The sequence below is a fragment of the Aptenodytes patagonicus genome, chromosome 8, assembly GCF_965638725.1.
Source record: "Aptenodytes patagonicus chromosome 8, bAptPat1.pri.cur, whole genome shotgun sequence".
Taxonomy (NCBI): domain Eukaryota; kingdom Metazoa; phylum Chordata; class Aves; order Sphenisciformes; family Spheniscidae; genus Aptenodytes; species Aptenodytes patagonicus.
The window spans coordinates 14,683,500-14,703,674 of record NC_134956.1 but is presented as its reverse complement, the minus strand read 5'-3'; the positions used below and the strand labels follow the sequence as shown (position 1 = coordinate 14,703,674).

Below are 20,175 nucleotides of genomic sequence, written 5' to 3'. Positions count from 1 at the left end.
AGGACCAAAGAAGAGCTTTCAACTCTGCAAGGAAAAAGCCTAAATGCACAAAAGCCTTTATTACTCTGCCAAATTCTGGTTTGTTTAGGAAAAAAATCTGAATTACGACAATTTTCTTGAGACAGCCTGATTTGATAGTGGGACTGAGACTGTGCCCATAGGAAATAAATTAAAGTGTAAGGAAAACAGACAGGCACACTCAGAATCATTTCTGTTTAGCTAACACAGGAAAATATGATGGAAAGGCTTCAGAAACAGCTAGTAATTACCAGAGTTCACTCCTGCCTACAATTTTAGGGATCAACAACCAGGCTCAGTGAGGTCTACGTTAGCTACGCTCATGCAGAAATTCCCATGGCATTTTTCATTCCTACATGAATGGCTCAAAATCTTTCCTATGACTCAGTTTACCAAACAACTTCAAAGGAGCCCTAACAGCTGCTAGTTGGCAAAGAAAGGTCTCAGCTTGCAGAAGAGAGACAACCTCACGCTACTGATTTTGCCCGCAGGCAGCAAGCTCACTGGTAGCAACTACATAGGAGCCACCAACAAGACAGGCCATAAAACCATTCCCCAGGACGACCTCCCCGAGCACCTCCAGACTCCCACACAGGTAAGGTTTGTACCTCCGCTGCTCTTCCTACCAATACTGCCAAGCCAGTTCCTGCCACAACCTTGATATCCCAGCAGCAGTTCAATATACATTTTTAAAGATGCCAAGCAAAGCAAAGTGTTACCTATGGGATCATTTCCTGGCTGCTCCGATTAGCCAAGAAAGCGGAAACCAGTGCTGGGAGGAGGAGGCTGGGAGTAACGAAAGCTGTATGACCCCAGTTGCACACTGTCATTTCCTAAAATCTTCTTCCTACCACTACAGAGTGCTGGATAGAGTTTCTGAAAAAGAGTATTTTCCAAACATCCACATGGATCAGTGAGAACCATGCTGCGTTTCTCCAATCCTTTGCCAGTAACAGTTTCACAATCACTGCCTGGGATTAACGTTATCCTGAACTTACCCATTCTCATGCGGAGCCAACATTTAGGTGTTTTTTCCCCCCAAATTCACCAAGATTATTCCCTGGTATGCCAGCACTTGTTAAAACATCAGCATCAGCAGCTCAGAGCTGCTCAGATAATTTTGTTAACATTCCTAGGTGAACGTTACACAGCAAAGCATGTCCAAATGTTTAACAATTGCTGTTTATCATCTTTCCTAGTTTTTGAAACAGAAAGCAAACAGGAAAGAAGGGCTTTTGCAGAGACAAAATAGGAAAGAACAAGTGGTGAATTTAGAGATTCGTATAATAAAACGTAGAGAGTCTCGCCAATATTGGGTAATACATTCTGTTTTCCCAAGAAAATAGTCTCTAAATTTCTGGCTCAGGATAGTCAGTCTATTTTTCACAGATTTCTGCTGTACATCTGTTTAATCCAACATGCTTGAAAAGCCAACCATTATAAAGATCCAGGTCACCTTCAGGTCACATCAACTAGAAGTTTGAAAGGGCTTTATTTTATAAGCATTAAAGAGAGGAAAGCCTAATTAAGCATGAATTCAATCCCTGCTTAAGTAGGCTGGATTGGAACAATTTCTAGTAAGAAGCTCTTTTAAATGTTTATTTAGAAAATCTCCCATGTGAAAAGTAGCAACAAAATCAGGAAAGCTGCTCAGACTCAGGGACCTCTTCGCTACAAGGCATAGTACTTATTTGCTATTGCACAACCTGCCATTAAACCCATCTGAGGTATGAGCAGCAACAGCAGTGTTTACCTGCATTTTAAACAATGCACGTGTTTGTCCAGGGACATTATACAGTTCCACACACACTGTACTGCTGGTGTAGTAATGAGTAAGCCATTCAACAAGTGAAAGCTATGAAGTAGGACAACTGCAGAAAAAAAATAGGACATACATTTACATATAATGAAATGTACTGAGCAAGAAAACTCTGGAGAGAGACAAGAGAAATAACAGCTTTTCAGTACCCTGCATCGCCATGGCCTTCACCAGAAAAGCAAAATACTCAGTATTTTTCAGGAAATACTCAGTAGCTAATAAAGATATTCTAATTACACTGCAAGATCGCTAAGGCAATGGATTTACTAAGGTATGATACGGCAACTAATATTTTCACTGCAATCTTTGCAGGAGCTACAAATGCAATACTAATTTAGTAAGTTCACCAGTGGAAACCATAAGGTTGGGATATCTAAAATTAGGTGTGATGAAACAGCTATCTTTTTTGAGCTCAAGCTGGGGGGGGAGGTGGGAGGTGGTCAAGCATACTCACTAAGTCCAGTGGAGGAACTGCATTTCCAAAACGTCAAACAAGTGAACTCTAATAGTTCCCTGTCTAAAGCCACCTCTAAAAGTAACTTTCCCCCCCCCCCCCAAAGTGAAGGCAACCTTGCAGAGATTGAATTCCTTATAAAGCAGATGTGCAAAGTCCTTTACAAGCTTTTAAAATAAATCCTACAGTTCTAGAAACATATGGCTCCGTTTTTGTATCACAGAACAATATAGGAAAAATAGAAATGCTTTTTCAACATTTTTCTAATCTAAAAGCTATGAGTGTCAACATTCGTCATTGCTTAAGAAAAATGAAAAACTCTGAAAGTATGTTACAAGAGGGATTTATTTCAGCTGTTCATTTCCAAATGCCTTTAAGACAACAATGTACTGTAGCAAAATCGGCTGTTTCACTATTTCAATTTCAACATGAAATGCATGAAAAAGGAAAGTCACTTCAGAGAAGAATTAAGGAATGTTCAGAAGAAATACATGTGTAACTTGCTAGTGGGTTTAGTACTTTAAAGTGCTCTAAAACTTGTATGTACAGATGTGCAATTCTTATTAAGGAATACGTCTAGATTATTGTGGAAGAAAGTAGCATCCTATTTTAAGGCTTAGAAAGAAAGCCACTTTTAAATAGTGAATACACAGATGAACTATTGCAATATGAAGCCAGTTCAATAGCCAAAATTTATTAAAGCTTTGGTGCTGAAAATGCCTCTGTTGTCAGAACACAACATTGGGTATTAAGAGGAGACGCTTTTAAATGGCTTAACATATTGGATGTAATTCCACTCCTACTGAATTCAAGGAACCCAATGGCAACAAAACGACTTCATTTTCTGCAAAATGGTTGGTACAGGTACCTACCAAGAGCCGTGAACCGTGCCTATGAAAAGCTGCCCAACACTCCTGGAAGTTACACAGTTACTCTCTTCTTATGCAGTGCTAGTGATTGAAGCATATAGCAGGAGACAAAATGAAGTTGACAGGGTTTGCTCATGTGATTTCAGATCTATTAAGTGAGGTGCCCCTGGAATGCACCTGCAATATAAATTTATTTGGCTTTCAAAATGAAAAGGACCCCACAAACACTGCACTATAGAATTATTTGTATGTAAGTGCACATTCCAACAAAACTCAGACTGCTTGTAGCACACTTAACCGGGGAAACTATTTTTGTAAAAAAGAAAAGGCATCATTTTCATCTTCAATTATCATTGGAAATAAATATGCAGAAAGAAAACCTCAGCTGACAATTTCTTTGTTGCAACACAAAAGCATGGAGATTATGTACCAGCTGAGATTTACTAACTCAGGTAAGAACTTCTGAGCTCTTCTGACTTGAAAGAAACATAAAGAGCTTGTGAGCATATCAGAAAATTTTGCAGTTTATTTCCTAACAATCTAAAAACCACATTTACTAGGGGGTTGACATGCCCTTCCTAAGCAAAAAGTGCAAACCCTCAAAAGAACATTTTAAATACTAGCTTTGTCCCTTCTTAGGTTTCTGGAGAATTCAGGTCAGTATGTAGTAGTTTCGGGTTTTGTTTCCAGTTTTGCTTTTTTAGTTTCACCTTCATCCCCAGGAAACAGAAACTCAGCCTCTGCCAAGTACAGCCCTTGATTCAACACTATTAAGTTTACACTTACGCAGTCTGTTGTATTAAATTTAAATTAACAGAAGCTGCTTAGAACAATAGACAAGCAAACTATTCATTTGACACAAGCTTTGGTCTTCTGCGTGGTATTTCACCATGTCTACAGAGCTTTTCCTGAAATTCTTCACCTTTTCCTTAGCTGGTTATTCAGAAGACTGGCTATTTTCAGCACCCATAGAAGGCTTACATTATTACTAGTTCAGTTGCCATGTTAAAGTTGCATCTAACCTGGGCCTAAATCATCTTCATGTGAGTGCTTTTATAGGCAATGATCTACAGGAAAAAAATTATAAATGCAAGTTTAAAGCAATTCTTGCAACACTAAGCAGCATTATAAAATCTTAATACATACTGCTGACAAAAGAATAGAAAATTTATTCATGGATGCCTTTGTATTTCAGCTTTAGAACAAGTCTAGCATGCAAAGACCTAGTTCTCCAAACATTACTTTGGGATGAAGAACTGTATAGATCTACATCTTTCGAAGATACTGCTTTGAGGTGGGATGAGGAACAAACCCAAAAAGCATTCAGTTAATGACAACCTACTTCCTTACAACTATAATATGACAAAGTAAAATACAGTCTTAACGCCCCACAAAAGCACTTCAATCCTTATTTCTTAGAGGGGCTTCGTTTACACACGTCTTCAAACATAAGGATCTATTTGTGTGGCTTATTTAAACCAGGAAAGTTCAAATCAGGGACAGTGTCACCCACCAATAAACAAATTATTCAGATACCAGGGACATAAGATGAAGTGTCCAAAACGACAAAATAGTTGACTTACATCAAATAAGAAACCAAGTCTGTGTTATGGCTTCCTGTATTTTGTTATCCCACACTGTCTCTATATAAACCATCTGTGCTACACACACTTCAAGCCATCTTTCAACTATCAACAGGGCTTCTGCAGTAAAACAAACAATTACTAATAGATGTATCTTAGAGACAGATTCTAAATCAAAAGGCACAGTGCTCCAGCATTCTATTATTAACAAAAGATCAGAACAAATCAGCAGAGGATTTTTTCTGAACATCCGTTAGTAACAGAATACAGAGATGAAAGACGGGGGGGGGGGGGGGGGGAAGCAACATTTGCTGTCACACTCACCCAGACAAGACAACACACACAGAGTCTGGACTGAAAAACTACTTCCAAGTGCTCATTCCAAAAGAATGTTATTACTTTTTTTTTTTTTTGCTAACCAGAATCATGCACACCAAAGGAAAGAACACAAAAAGCTATTGTCATTTGCACTAGCAAAAAAGTGTAATAAGGCATGATGGAAACAAGTTAATGAAACTGTAATCTGGACTGCTAACTGGGGAGTATTAGAAGTTATACAACTTCTCATAGCACTTGACACATGCACCCCTCAGCTACTGAAACAGGTAAAAGGTATCAGGCTTGCCAGAAAATAAACCTCATTAGTTTTATTTGTAAGAGGAGTTGCAACAACTGAGAGCCATAGCCTGCTAGATTCACAAGATCTTCTGGACAATTTCTCATACGTAACTTCTGTTCAGAGGAAGACTGCAACACTAGTTAATGCGAGTTCCTCACACAAAAAACACTTAAGTGCAGATTACTTATAGAAGGAGTATTTAATTAGACAGTCTACAGATTAGTTGTATATCCTGTGGTAAACCTACAATTATTGTCATTCAGGTTGAGAGTATTCACCAGATGCAAGGAACCAGGAAGAGAGATCAACAAGGCTGGAATCAGAGCTGTGTTAAGGGGCAGAAGGAACACCCTGTCTCCATTTAAAACACGCTTCCCGCTAGCGTACCTGCTGCTGAAGTACCTCTGGCCTCCTTTTTAGCCCAGCATCCCCGCTCTCAGCTAAAGCAGGAATCAGAAGTGACAGCCAGTTCTCTCTCTGATTCACAGTACTTCTTGGTCATACCATAAGTAAACCTAGTTTTTAAAGTGGAAAATAACTGCAAACAGGAGATTATGAAATTTGGACTGTTGCTGCATGCTCAAAGATAGCACTGTTCTTATGAAGGCGGTGTGCATGTGTACTAGACATCCCAGAAGAATTAATCTGTGACGTAAAAGTCACGGTAGGGCTCGTTCTGCTGAGTGTCATCACCCCCCACAACAAAGAAAGTGGGGCTGTACCCTCAGTTACGTCTCTTGCAGCTTTACAGCCTTCACTACAGTCGCACAGTAGGACCCAGAGGCAAATGTAGCCCCTTCAAAAGTAACTTCATCTCAGCTACCAAAATGAGGCAACCAGAACCCACCTCTGCTCCAAACGCTGCAACAGACCCCAAGAAAAACAGAGATTACAACAACTTATTCAGTCAGAAGGCACAAGGCCTCCCTCAGAGCGGACGCGAGTCCGAGGCAACCCGAAGCCCACGCACTGACTGCACCCCGCAAAGCCCAGACGGTGCCATCACCGGGCGCTGTGGCAGGCTGCGGAAGGAAAACCCGCTTAACAGAAAGGAGGGGAAGGAACCGAACAACTCCCGGCTCGCTGCAGGAGACCAGGCAACGGCGGCACCGCCACATCCCCGTCGGAGGGGCTCCCCAGGCCGCCCGGGAGGTGAAACCCGCGCTCCTGGGGTCTCGCTCCGCTGCCTCCCCCACCGCCTCACCCCCCCGCCCAGCACCACACCAGTCGCCCAGACCCCCGCACAGCCCCGGCCCATCCCCCGCAACTGCCCCGGGCCCTGCCCCAGCGGCCCTCCCCGCCTCCCGCTACCCTCGGCCTCGCTCCTGCCGGGCTGAGCCGCAGGCCCCCGCCCAGCCCCGCTCCCCCCCGCACCGCCCGTGCCCCTGCCCGGCCCCGCGTACCCCGGGTACCGCCCCGGGCGCCCTCCCCGCGCCCCCCGTTACCCGTCTCCCTCCCGTTACCTCACCTCGCTCCCCCTGCCCCCCCGGCACCGGCCGCTCCCGCCGCCCCCCGCGGCCCGGCCTGCCCGCCGGCCGGCGCCGCTCACCGTGTGGGAGTGCAGGCTCTGGCTCGCCTCGATCTGCGCTGTCAGCGGCACCGTGTCGTCCAGCAGCACCTTGCCGGCCGGCGGCTTCTCCATGAAGGCCATACCGGTGCGAGGAGCGGGAGCCCGGCGCCGCCAACCTGCTTCCCGGGGCACCTCCCGGCGCGGCCGCCGCTGTCAACACGGCAGCGCCGCGACGCCGCCGCCGGGCCTTAGCGCCGCCGACCGACCGCCTTCCGCCGCCGCCCGCCAGGGGGCGCCGTGCCGCGCAGCGCCCGCCGCCCGCACGCGCGGCCGCTCGGGGCGGGCCCGGCCTCGCGCGGCGGCTCCCGCCCCCGGGAAGGAGCGGGCGGCGGCGGCGGGGGAGAGACGGGGGGTGGCACGGCGGGGTCCGTCCCCCGGGATTAGTAACGGGGGACGAAGCGGGAAAAGCACCGCCCGGTGCTTGGCTCTCGGTAGCTCGGCCCGCTGCCCACGTCTTCCGCGCCGGGCGCCCCGTGCCGCTCCGGCGGCGCGAACGGCCGCGGTAGCTTCAGCGCGGGCTGCGGGAAGGGGATTAGCCCCGAGGGGCCCCCGCAGAGAGAGGAACTTAAAAGGGCTGGTGCGCTTGCTGCTCTTTACCTTTTAGGAGGTTTTTTTGTAGTTAAAAGATCATAAAAAAAATGAAGTAGCATCCACTATCTTCTACTCCAGTTGTAGATTTTAGTTTTTGAGGGATTTTTGCAAAAGACAGGTTTAAAGTTGTTGTTAAATTGAGTTCCGCAACCTGACTTTCATTGCAGCAGTGTGGAAAACGTTTCATTTCAATACTACTTAGCACTCGGGGAACCCGCTGCCCGGTGAACACTCGTCTGCGTTTCCTTTTGTCGTTTCACACCGTATGCAGGAATTAATCTCACTTACGATGTTGTAAGACAGACTGCAGAGCCTGAGTTTGTCGTACGCTTCAAACAGTTATCGTCAACAGCCTCGTCTCTGTCTCGCAGCTCCACGTTGACGGGAAAACGGGCCGTGCGCTGTGGTTAAACAGCTAAATTTCAGTCCGGAACAGCAATCTTTCCAAACTATTCCTTCTACGGTGACCCAGGAGGTCAGATACAGATTTGATTCGTTTTGTTAACAGGCATTAACGTGACAGCTTCCCATCTGGAGAGGCAGGTGAATGGGGAATGAGGGAAGGAGTATGCCCGCTTTGAAAAACAGCGCTTTGTACGGCAAAAGCCAGTGATCAGGCAGCGACCCAAGGCAGAAGAAAAGGAAACGGGAAGTGAAGCGACTCCTACGCACAACAGATAAGGAAAGCTCTCACTAACTACTCGTTCCATGCTGTGAACAAGCCAAACCCTGTGCTTTGAAAATAGAGGGCATACTGAAGTCGAACAGCTTAAACGGTACCCCTCCCTCTGATCCAGTTTGACTTAACACCTTGGGTTTGTTGTTACAGCGCAGCTGCATTTAAGAACAAGACATCACGCCCAGACAGCGCAACGGTTTTACCAGTAGCTTTCATCACAGCTTGAGGACAAACTCTCCTTTCATAGCAAACAACTTTTGAGGTTATTTGCAACCGAGAAAAGTTATGGGGGGATAACAGATGTTTTGCCAGAAAATTGTATGAGCCACCAACTGAAGACAGCCTGTACTTTTATTCCCCATCATTCCTGAAAAAAAGTTTCTTAGTGTATAGTAATCTTATGTTGGCACTAAAATAATTTAACCCGGATGATTTACCAATGAATTTACCAAAAGCCTACTTTACCAGCAACCAACGTACTCTCAGCAGGCAAAGGGGAATACATGTTCACACAGTCAAATAAGCCGACAGAAGCCATGTAGTTACTACTCAACAAAATTGCCCCTGCTTGTCTTGCCCACAGGAGCATAAGGAGGGAATAAATACGAGCGGTGACAATACGGCTTTTTAAAAGCCTCCTTCATTCTGCTTCTGGGAGGCAAGTTTCAGAGGCATTTATCATTAAAGGTAAATTTTTGTTTGTTTATAATCAGGTTTTGTAAGGTATCTCAAGAATTTGAAAGTATTACGAGAGCCACATCTCCAGCTGCATCAGGCAGAGTACATTGTTTATGTGAAGGCTGACTACTAGTTATTTGCAGAGCTAAGGAAGGCTTTACTAGCTAGAACATTGCAAAAGAGCACACTGCACCAACATCAGCTAGAGCTGCCACGGAGATTACAACAGATCTTGCAGTACACGTGCATCAATACCTCCACTTCTCTTCTGCTTGTTAAACACACAGCATCGTCCCCTCCCACCGGTGCTTTTTACAAAGTCGTTATATTGCTAACGAGTGAACAGGTTTGAACTGAACACAGCTAGTCTGGACTGTGATTCTGCCAAAAAGAACAGCCTCAGTGTAAGCCCTGCCACTCCAGACTTCCCACTGTAGCAGAGCAAAGACTCATCTAAGCGTGCCACTTCTGTCACAGTAAGTGCCTAGTTTCATTGGTTTCATCTTGGCAGTACAGAGGGAAAAATGAAAAACTCTAAGTGTAATGCAGTTCTATCAAGGTTAAGTTTGTGCACTCTCTTTGAAACATTTTGAAGGGGTTTTGTTGCAAATTTACTGGATTAAGTGATGTCGCATAAAAAGACGAGTCAAAACCAAACGTACATTTCTGACCTTTATAGTAAAGTAGCGTAGGATCAACAGCTCTAACTGTCTGACACCATGACTTTCACCATCCCTTCCATAACAGTCTTTCCACTTCCTTTGACTTTACATGATACTGAAATGTGCGCAATAGAACCCTTCAGTCGTTTAACTTCTGCTGCAGCTATGACTTCTTCACCAGTGTACAAAGGAGCTGGAAATCGGATCTCCTGAGAAAGAAATACACAACCTTGACCGGGCATTTTAGTACCCAGAACTGCAGAAATAAGTCCATTGATCAAAACTCCATGTACAGTAGTTCTCCCAAACCTGGATTTCTTTGCAAAATCTTCATTTAAATGCAAAGGATTTGTGTCACCTGTTAAATCAGAAAAAGTAACAACATCATTCTGTGTAAAAGCTTTGGTAAGTTCGGCTTTGTCTCCAACTTTTATGTGTAAACTCTGAAGGAAGGGACGTCCAAGCAGGGAGTTGATAACTGTTAGCTTTGTCAAGGCTCTTGGTCGGAAATCCCCTCCAGAAATTCCACGCCTGAAGAGCTGCAACATCTCAAGCAACTTCTGTTTCGTACAACCAAACCAACAACTGCATTCAGTCCAAGACTAGTTCTCTACTGTTGCCAGATAACGCAAGAAGAAATGGAGATGTCTAGTTTGGGGGGAAGAAAAAACAAAAAACAAAGCAAGAAACAAACCAAAGCATTAAGAAAAAAAAAAAAAATCACCATCGAAGGCACTCAAAGTTGAAAATACTTAAATTTCCCTTTTACATAAAAGATTAAAAACTTTGAGCTATGCCCAAGCAGATTTTTGTTTAGCCATGGCTTCGGAGACAAAGAATTCTTGGAACTCATTGTATTAAGCAGCATCCTCTGGAAAAAAAATAAGCTCTGGAAGTGCATGTTTATGTGAGCATTTTTAAACGAGGTCAGTCGACAGTGACTATTAGAAAGGGAAGAAATGGGGTAGGGGAAATAAAAGATTGGACCAAGGTGTGGGCCAAGAACAAAACCTTCCAGAAATTATTTTCTTGCAGATGTATTAATGAGATCAGGACTTCTCACTGGAATGAAACCATAAAGTAATGAGACAGCCACTACTGGCACATTTTACAAGATTCATTTAAGATGAGAATTGCTTAAACACAGGCCTACACACCTGCACTAAAAAGCATTTCACTCCCAAACCAAGACGTTTTCGCATCTAGGCCATCTTTCAATGAAGAGGCAGTGTGCTCAGCTAGCCAGACAACCTTAGAGCGAGAACTGACATTTGGGGGAAGCCATCCAGCCCCACAGGGCTTTACCTGCAGCACTCGAAAGGCACACCTCCTGTTCTGGTAGAAGCCCAGCAGCGTTAGAGCACTCCACAGCTTGACGAGGCCACTAAGTAAAAAGAAAATGAAATATATTAATAACATTTGTTTTTCTCAGTTTTCCTGTGGCATAAACATCTTAAACAAAAATATGTCACATGAAGAGCAACGAAACCTTAACTGAGTTTAACAGCAGGTAATTTTATCAGTGAGTTCTAGTAGCAACGCTATGATGCCCTGAAGGGTTGCTGCAATGACTGCAGCCTCTCGTCCTTGACGTACAGGGATACGTACTGTAACCTTTTCAAGTTCACTCTGCCGGCCCTGTTCTTGTTCTCTCTGTGCGTTTAAGCTCCTTCTTCCCCTAAATCACCTGCAGCTGTCTTCACCATTTAAATCCGGTAACCATTCTCATCTTTACTACAGAAAGAGATTTAACGCCACACATTTCAATGGTGCTTAGTTCCTGTGAGACCATTCTGTTTTGGAGCAAGAATAATGTACTAATGCATATAGGTTACTGAATCTTAGTGAATTTTTATTTATTTTCTGCATGCTGTATGCAGATGTCTGCAAGATAGGCTTAACTCTTCAAAGACCATTCTTAGCTTAAGAGTTCTGTTTTCTTATGAAAAATACGTTCATGGCAGTATCTGAAGTGTGTACCTACTGTGCCTTACCTGCTAACAACTCTTAATATGGCAGACAGAGTTTTTTCCTCATACGTTAAGACATCAACAGGCAAAGCTGCTCCAACCTATGAAAAAGTGTTATCTAGTAAGTACCATCCTATGCTCTTATAGTGGTTTATAAGCAAGTGAATTCACTGCCAGCACGTGACATCATTAAAGGTGTTATAGTTACGCTCAAGTCTCACATGAGTGTTTCAGCTACACCACCACTAGATTCTATACAGCACCCTTCCTCTCAGAGCTCTTTAGACAGAAGCCACTTTTAGTTCCACATTACAGCTGGAGAAACAGGGACCCGGCGGTGACGTGACCTGCTTAAAGTCACCCAGCAATGCCGTAAACGCAGCAGGAACAGTACCGTGGACTTCCCCAGCCAAGAAGCTGTTCCCTTCCCGTAGTTCTCCTTTTAAAACCTCACGACAGTGAAAGCATCGATGCCTCAAGTTCTAAAAGCCAGATACGCTGCAGCCGCCTGACTACGGGCGCCAAGACAAAACGTACAACCCCAGCTTCATCAGGAGCGAGTTACGACATGGGCTGGAGAGCGGGCAGCAGGCTAACGGAGAAGCGAACCGAAGACGCTGATCCTGCCCCCGCACGCCCAGGACTCCAGCCCGCCGTCAGCTCGACCCCTCTCCCCCCGCGCTCACCCTTCTCCCACCAGACGGGCCGGTTTCGGGGGGGGCAGAGCCGACAGAAAACCGACCGCGGAAGCCAGGGGCACGCCGCCGCCCCCCCGCACGGCCCTCCCGAGCCCAGCCTGAAGCCGCCAGCCGAGGGAAGGACCCCGGCCCCGGCCCACCTCTCCGTGCAGCTCCCTCAGCGCCGACACCACCAGCTGCTTGAACTGCGCGACGCTCGGCCGGGCCCCGCCGTCCGGCAGCTCCCTGCGGGGAAGCAGAGCAGAGGGCAGGCTGGCGGGGCTCCCCGGCGGCGGGGGGCGGCCGCGGGGGTGGGGTGGGGGGGTCTCTCGCACGCCCCCCCCGCACGCACTCACGCACTCACAGGCGGACGCGCAGGTAGTGGTGCTCCGCGGCGCTCCGCAGCACCCGCCGCTCGAAGGCGGCGGCCGACGGCTCCGCTCGCGCCATCCGCCCTGCAGGCCGCGCCCCCGCCGAGCCAACGGCGGCGCGGAGCCGCCCGGCCTTCTACGGCGGCCCCGCGGGGTCAGCTCCCCGCGCCCCGCCTCGGCGTCGCCACGGCGACCGGGCGGCGCGAACGTGCGCGGGCGGGAGGCGCCCGGTGAGAGCGCGTCGCCTCGGGCCCGCCCCGAGGCCTCTCCGTTACGCCGAGGCGGCTGCTGGGGAAGGCCGCCGCTCGCCACTGCTTCAGCCGGGGCCGAGGGACGGCCTGGGGGAGCCGCCGGCCCCAGGCGCAGGAGCGCGTTGCCTGGGCTCGGTAACTGCTCTCCACCGGGCAGGGGACACGGGCAGTTAACTGCCAGTTACGCCGTCGAGGAGAGCAGCCGCAGGGTCGGTCGGCAGGGCTGCGGGGGGGTGCTTGCCCTCCCGGCGCTGCGCCCTCCCTGCGTGCCGAGGCCCAGGCAAGGCCGGCGCCCGAGCCCCGAAACACGCCGTGTGGGAAACCCGAGCTTTGCCTTTTCAGCTTGAGGAAGGCAACGAGCAGTCTTCGGGTCTGAAATTAATCTCTGGGAAGCTGTGGGAACAGATGGTGTTTCCGAGCGCTACATGCTAGCTTTTAGCTTTAGAAAGACAAATATTGAACGCTCCACAATAAACATGCTGTTGGAGAGGGGCTAGCGGAGATGCTCCTTCACTTCCCCTTCAAAACAAATTATGCTGGTCCTGATGCAGTTCTGGTGGAGTGTGTCGTCTGGCACCACAACACTGAGGGCATTGTGTTATCCTAGCATCTATTTTGCAGTACACACAACTGGAACAGATTTGAAAAGTACACAGTAGCAGATTGGCAGCGTCTCTTTGTATCTCACTGGTCAACACCGACTTGAGGAGACAACACAGTTTTAGTACCAGCATGAATCCTTGTAGCGGATCTGAAGGTTGGTGTGAAATACATCCTTCGGAGAGAAACAGCAGAAAGGATGGAAGTATCTTTGCCAAAATGACGAAACATCATCCTCAGCATAAGAACTTTACAGAATCTTACTTGTTTAAAAAAAAAGGGTTATCCAGGAATTAATATTCACCCCAGCAGGGTAACACTTCAGTATTAGCGCATCCATCTGATGCACTTGAGTTAGGGCCCAACTCACAAGACACCGTTGGTGTTTGCCATCAAGCCGCACATTCTGTGCAAAGGAACTTCAGAGTTCAAGATGTTTTCTCTATTTGGCCTCGGGGTTTCCTCTCTGTCCCATGGGGAGCCCGGCCTCCTCTGTCCCAGGTGCCCGGCAAGCTTTGGACTTGAGCCCTAGCACACCGACAGCCTACTTGCGTGTCGGGCTGTAAAGGACGCATCTCCCTGTCTTTTACAGGCACTGATCTGTTTTCATCTTCCTACCGCTGATGTGGCGCAAAGCCTGGAAACAGCATATTTGTGTCGGCTAAAGCCCTTGGTGATTCTAAAGAGGTATTCATAAGAAAAGAGCAACATAATCTCTTGGGGAGGCTTTTGTGAGATATCTAATCCACCCCTGGCTCAGACAGATATGGTAAGCATTCAGCAGAGCTAGTTTACAACCGTTAAAAAAAAAAAAAAAAATTAGTGCTGAAAGATTTCACGCTCCCCCAAGCGGTCTATTCTAGCTGTCTTCCAGACAGATCTTTTAAATGCTTAATCAACAGCTTCCCTGCTGCAGCTTATGCCCCATATTAATAGGCCTGTCCTAATCTCTATGGGATCATTCCTCCTTGTTGAAATCTCTCATATGGTTGAATATTCCCTACCCCCTTTCCCCCAGTCCTTCTTTCCATAGAAAAAAAGAAAAAAAAAAAAACAGTTTTTCCTTATCCTTCTGTAAAATGTAACATTTTCTAGATATTTGCTTATCATGCTGCTGCCCTCCGGCCCTTTCAGGTGTCAACATCTTCCTTGAGTTAAAGTGCCCAGAGCTGAAGCACTGTATTCTGGCAGAGGCTTTCTCATGATCAGCACCCCAATCCCTCTGAACTACTCTCCCAGACTAATATAAAAACTGTACATAAAATACTAAGTGTTTAGAAACAAAACTTCAGCAAAAGCAAGTATTGAGTATTTGAACAGGCAATTTCACATGTACCAAAGTAATTTTCTTTTCAAAGTGTTAGTTAGGTTAAAAAAAAGGCAGCTTGCCACATAAAATGCAGTAGCTGTTAAGTGTAGGCCAGCAAGAGACCTTCAGGAATACTGTGTTTCTCCTAGGAACCAGTTATAGCACAGTGCTCAAACAATAAATCAGTTCTACGATAATTTGGCAGACGTATCAGAGCAGCCAGTTTTATTGGGAGCAGTTATATCTACAGAAACTGGTATTATTTTTAAGGTATTAGTAAAATTTTATCACCAAACAGCAAAACGTGGTGGCCGGGTAACATATAAATCTCTTTTGGTTATTGCAACAGGGCGAGTGCTGTTCTTCGTAAGGCTCCGATTGCACAGGCAACAGTAACTCAGGCACCCCGAGGACATCTAGTTCGCTGCTGTGAAGTCCACTCCTGATGTAAGCATGGGGGGGGGGGGGATGTCAGCTGCAGCAAGTCAATAAAGAGCACACACAGGATTGTACAGGAAGGCTGGACACAACATGTCAGTTTTTTATTAACCAAAAGTGAAGCTGAACCCCAGAGTGGTTCCATATGTTTATATGGCAAGTATTTTTCTTTTGTGTTCAACACTATAGTGCAAGAACCAAACTTCACAGCTGTTCATCCTTTGAGAATCCAGTACTAAATGTAAAATGCATTAAAAATAAGGGTCCCTCAATGAATCAATTAAAAAAAAAAAAACCCATTTAACTCAAAAGAACAGACCAATTTTAAGAACTGTCTTATGAAATTCTCCCAAGTGAAAGACCTTTAAAAGCACTTGGAGCCTTGAGGTAGCAACTTTATGCAGAATTTAATTCCCCTCCTGCCCCACAGAGCAGAGGAAAATTAGTAGCGCATTATTAGCTCCAGCCAGCTAAGCGGAGTTGAGTGGTCTCCTATGAGGTTAGTGACTTTCTCTTGCATCTCGAAATAGCAATGTAGTGCCACAGACCGTCAGGAGGAAATCCACAAGGAAGGCCTCATGAAATAAAATATATGGTTTGAAAAAAGTGAAAATAATCAGCAATAACTGTAACAACAAAAATTACCTGGAGTGAAAAAAAAACAGTGTTTGTATTTTGGCAAGACTAGTTTACAAATACATGTCAAGAACAAGAGTCCGCTTTCAGCCAACAGAAAAGAAAGAATGGAAGTGACATTCAAAGGGGTTTCGTTTTTTGCCCTCTGTGCAAAATTGCACTTTGTTTTTAAAGTTTTGAGTCTCACACTTTTGCCCTTTTTTGTTCTTTTACATTGTGAAACCTGTGCTGTGACATTAAACCGAAATACCATATGCCAGGATATTTGACCACTGAAAGCTCCTCTCACTGACTTCACAACAATCACAAGCAGGGAATCACAAACAAGAGACTTTTTTCCCCTCTAAGTCTCAAAGACACTACCCTCTTTGCCCACTTTGCTGCTGAGTTCTTTTATTAAAAACTAGATCTCTCTCTACTGCCAATTTCACAGACTCCACGGAAGATTTACTGAACACTGAGCAGTAACAACAAAAAACCTGGGCTCGTTCTGCACGACAATTGCGATGAACAGTCATAGTCAAAAGGAATGAGCTGAGACACAGTGATGCAGGCAGATCTTCACAAACAGGCGCCTCGCTTCACTCCCCGGTCTTGGTATCACCACTCACACGCTTTCCAACTTTGCTCACTGCTGGTGCTCTAACCAGATACCTGGCAACGTTGAGTATCTTACTACAAGCTTCTCTCACTATCTTCATGCTCCAAAATTGTACAGAACAGGTTGGTTAAACCAGACCAAACTAATCAGGCACATTGCAAATTATAGCTTTTAAATGGACGAGCCTTCTTACAGGCTCATTCTCTTTCAGCTCAAGGTCAGGTTGCCTCTTTACACCACAGAGCGATGTCACACGGATCCTGGATGCAGGATGGCATTGCCCAGTACGCCTTTGCTTCGGGGAGTCTAGAGAAAGGTAAAACTTCAAAACTTCTTGCTTGCATGGGATCCCAATCTTTTGACTTTACATTCTCATCCTTTCCTTTGACTTCCAGAAGCCATCAGATCTTCCCTTCCAGGCAGAATTACCTTAAGAATCTAACATCAGCCTTGCCTGGTTTTTTGGTTAAGCTTCAGAACAATTGCCAGTGTTTGCATATGCTGAGGTATACAATCCTGTCCTGCAGAGAAACAAAGGCTGTACGAACCAGAATCCATCTGTAAGGCAGCCCAACCTGCCAGGCTCCTCTGGATAAAGGAGAGGATATTCTGCCTGGGAGCAACAAAGGCCAGCTGACGATTATTCACAGCAAGCTTCTCTTTAGCTCACATAACAGTTTAGGCAGCACGGAAACTCATACTGTTTTGGAGACCAGTTTATGTCTGGTTCGCAGGACAGTCACGAGCTGGCTTCAAAAAGGCTCTTGTCTTGGAGCCCCAAGTATCTTAAAGTTTTATCTGTATTCAGTGCAAGGTCCTGATGAGTGTGGTTTTTAATTTTTTCTTGGTTTTTGTTTGTTGATTTGTTTTGTTTGGGTTTTTTGTTGTGGTGGGGTTTGGTTTTGTTTTTTTTAATTCTGTAATCAAAAGAATGATTTTGTCTTTGGTGTTAAACCTTGGAAGCATGAATGAAGTACCTGCTGCTTCTTTGGCTGTAATTTACAACAAAAAAACAGCCCAGTAAAGCAAGGGAAATTCACTGTTCTAAAATACATGCAGTTAGAACAGTCACTAGACATCACAACCGGGACTTTAATAATATGGAAACACCTAGTTCAGTGCTGTCCATTACAAATCATTTGCATTATATAAAAATATGACTCCAATTACAGTAACTGGACAACAGCCATTCAAACTTAAAGTTTCCATCTTACTCATATTGCAGGAACTGGGAGGAGCTCATCCATTTAGGGAAAAAATTCTCCAGAAATCAACTTAGAGTTGCAGCTAAGCATCTCGTGCCTTAGAGAAAGGTCCACTGTGATAACTAGAAGCAGGAATTCAACATTAGCATCCTTCTATTCTTGCTCACGTGGCCATGAATAAAAAGAGCAGGTTCTGTTACACTAGCATCCGCAATTAAAATTTTATAACCCCATAAAACACCAGTAAGTTTTGCATGAGCTGCAGAAGAATGCAAATTCAAAGGGTCACTAGATTTACTACCTACAAATTCAATGTCTTAATATAAATATTCTGTTTGTACACCATAAAAACGTCCTTCTTATGGTCTGATTCTTATTTAGATAATACTCTGATAAAATCTCAGCAGTATGCCAATTAAGGTCATTAAAGCTATAGAAATAGAATCTACCTAATAAATGTTGCAAATTTAACAGGTATTTTAAATAAACATCATTAGCGTAGTTACCACCTAAACCAAAAAGACTCCTCAAACACACCAACTGCGTAGTTAGCAAAGACATTTGCTTTACAAAGTCAAACGTTGCCAACTTTTGAAAGTTTAGCAAATCAACGTGGTATTTGGAAGCATCCAAGTATCTAATGAAGTTAGAATACTGTGAAATGTTAGGACTGGGGGGAGCTCCTGTAAACAAGTACAGAAGTAGTCTTCATTTAAATTACAAAAAGTTCACCTCCTTAAAAAGTTTTAAAACTGACCCAGTCAACAACAGTGCCCTGGGAAATCTAGCAGTATAAAGGATCTCTGTAAGCAAGAGAAGGTCATATATTGTGATCTCACCACAATAAAATGTACTCAGTGTCAGGAACAAGGAGCAAATTTGGGGAGATGACAATTATGACACCTTCAGGCCATTTGATCTGAACCACTGCACTTTTTTGGGCAGCATAGAGTAAAAACAATTTTCTTTGCTGCTCAGAAACACTTAAAATATAGTAATGATTCATTTTCTGCATTTCGTTGCTAAGCAGACTCTCCCATGTCCCCAGCTCGGTTTACTTGGTTTAAAGAGCTGTAGTACCTGCTGCTTTCAGCAGGTGGACGAAAACTTCAGTGCCACCTTATTAATTGGCTCCATTGATATTTTAACTTCAAACCCAGATGCTACAATCAAAAGCAAATTTGACATTGTGTAAGGAAAGCATCAGATGAAGGTAATAAGCCTGTAAAAGGCTCGTAATCCACAGGTTGCCTCTGCAGAACAGGCAACCTCCCACTCCAGAAACTGATCTGAAGATTCATCCCACCAGTAACACCAGAAGGAAGGAGGCTTCTGTATCTTGCACACTTTGGGTTTCATATCAGGCACTTGAGCTGTTGGACAGATGCCATTCTGAACCAAGTAAGTGAACATAGGGTTAGAATCATCTTTAATCTAGGTCTAATAATGAAGTATCAGCAGCAAAGTGGAGGCAGGGAGTGAGCAATCCATCTGTGCTGAGACTTGTTTATGGTTTCTAAAATGCCCAAGAAGACAGCAGCAGTAACTGTTCCGTAGTGTCCATTTTCCTTGTGAATTGTGTTGCTGATAGGAGGCTTTTCTGTGTCTTGAACTAAGAAGGCATTGAGGTACCCTGTGCCTAATTCCCTGGATCCAACAGGTCCATGCTAGAGCCAAACATTGCCACCAGCTGCTCCTCGTAATGTGTTATATTCCTCTTCATAATGTCCATGCAGGGTCCAAGCAACCTCTCAAATGCTTGCACATCCATGACTGCAAAGGAACAGAAGTGAAAACAAGATCATTTGTCAAAAAGGACACCACACACCAACCTGTTTTTTGAACTCGGAACACAGACCTCCAGTCCAACCCATTTGGGTTTGAGGCTTCAATAGAAGCCACAGAAATCATATTTCTTATTTCCCTTTGTACTGTTATTTGGAGAAACAAGATTAATGAAATACACACCTGACCTCAAGAATAAATACAGAAGCCAAATACACACCACACTGGCATTAAAAGATCACCTGAAAGCTGTGTGTGACAAACAAGCTATAGACAAGAAGCTGATGCTACTTACCCCTTCAAAGAGTACAGGCCACACAAGCAGAAAAAACAGAATCTGCTGGAAGGAAGCAGCAGTGCTTCTCAAACTGGAGATCCGCTCCAGCCCATGCTCCTAGCTTCTCGTGTCTGACCGCCAGTTACCAAAAGGCTGCTAGGTTTTGAATAGCTGCTCACTCGGGCATGGTCCACAAAACAAGCAAAGACCAGAAAAGGGTAACTAGAAACACAGAACATCTGCTTACCTAAACATTTGACCTCCCCAACAGCATAGGCAGAGGCTGCTCTGGGTTTGTTGGTAACAAGTGCAAGCTCTCCAAAATACTGCCCTCTGTGACACCGGGCAATCTCCACTTCTTGGTTAGCTTCTTTACTCGTCATAGTCTGTTAAACAGTACATTTTAATTATTTGCACACAGTTGTGTCTTTGTACAAGGCTGCAGTTAATCCCAGATATCCTACAGATGTGCAATAGCTCATTGGTTTAGGGCTTGTAAACTAGCAAGTCCCA

At 45.1% G+C, this 20,175-nt stretch overlaps 4 protein-coding genes across 10 annotated transcripts in view; all 4 read right to left on the bottom strand.

The window, feature by feature from the left end:
- The window catches only part of PXK (PX domain containing serine/threonine kinase like), a 37,277-nt gene extending 30,195 nt beyond the window's left edge, over positions 1-7,082 (bottom strand). For all 7 annotated transcript variants that reach the window (XM_076346510.1, XM_076346511.1, XM_076346513.1 and 4 more), the window contains exon 1: positions 6,912-7,082. In XM_076346510.1, the coding sequence (XP_076202625.1) occupies positions 6,912-7,013 (102 nt within the window). In that variant the 5' untranslated portion in view covers positions 7,014-7,082. The remainder of the gene's footprint in view (positions 1-6,911) is intronic.
- A 2,457-nt stretch (positions 7,083-9,539) lies between these two features.
- HTD2 (hydroxyacyl-thioester dehydratase type 2) lies at positions 9,540-10,183 on the bottom strand. The gene has a single exon (XM_076346508.1). It carries the CDS (start codon positions 10,088-10,090, stop codon positions 9,584-9,586), a length of 507 nt encoding a protein of 168 aa, XP_076202623.1. The 5' UTR covers positions 10,091-10,183; the 3' UTR covers positions 9,540-9,583.
- Positions 10,111-12,639, bottom strand: RPP14 (ribonuclease P/MRP subunit p14). The gene is made up of 5 exons (XM_076346509.1): positions 12,554-12,639; positions 12,351-12,435; positions 11,537-11,613; positions 10,848-10,926; positions 10,111-10,190 (listed from the first exon to the last, which is right to left on the bottom strand). The coding sequence occupies exons 1-5, from the start codon at positions 12,637-12,639 to the stop codon at positions 10,134-10,136; spliced, it is 384 nt and encodes a 127-aa protein (XP_076202624.1). The 3' UTR covers positions 10,111-10,133.
- Positions 12,640-15,234: 2,595 nt separating this feature from the next.
- PRKAR2A (protein kinase cAMP-dependent type II regulatory subunit alpha) overlaps positions 15,235-20,175 on the bottom strand; it is a 68,462-nt gene continuing 63,521 nt past the window's right edge. The window contains exons 10-11 of the mRNA XM_076346507.1: positions 19,910-20,048; positions 15,235-19,373 (exon numbers count right to left, since the gene is read on the bottom strand). Coding sequence (XP_076202622.1) covers positions 19,240-19,373; positions 19,910-20,048 — 273 coding nt within the window. The 3' untranslated portion in view covers positions 15,235-19,239. The remainder of the gene's footprint in view (positions 19,374-19,909; positions 20,049-20,175) is intronic.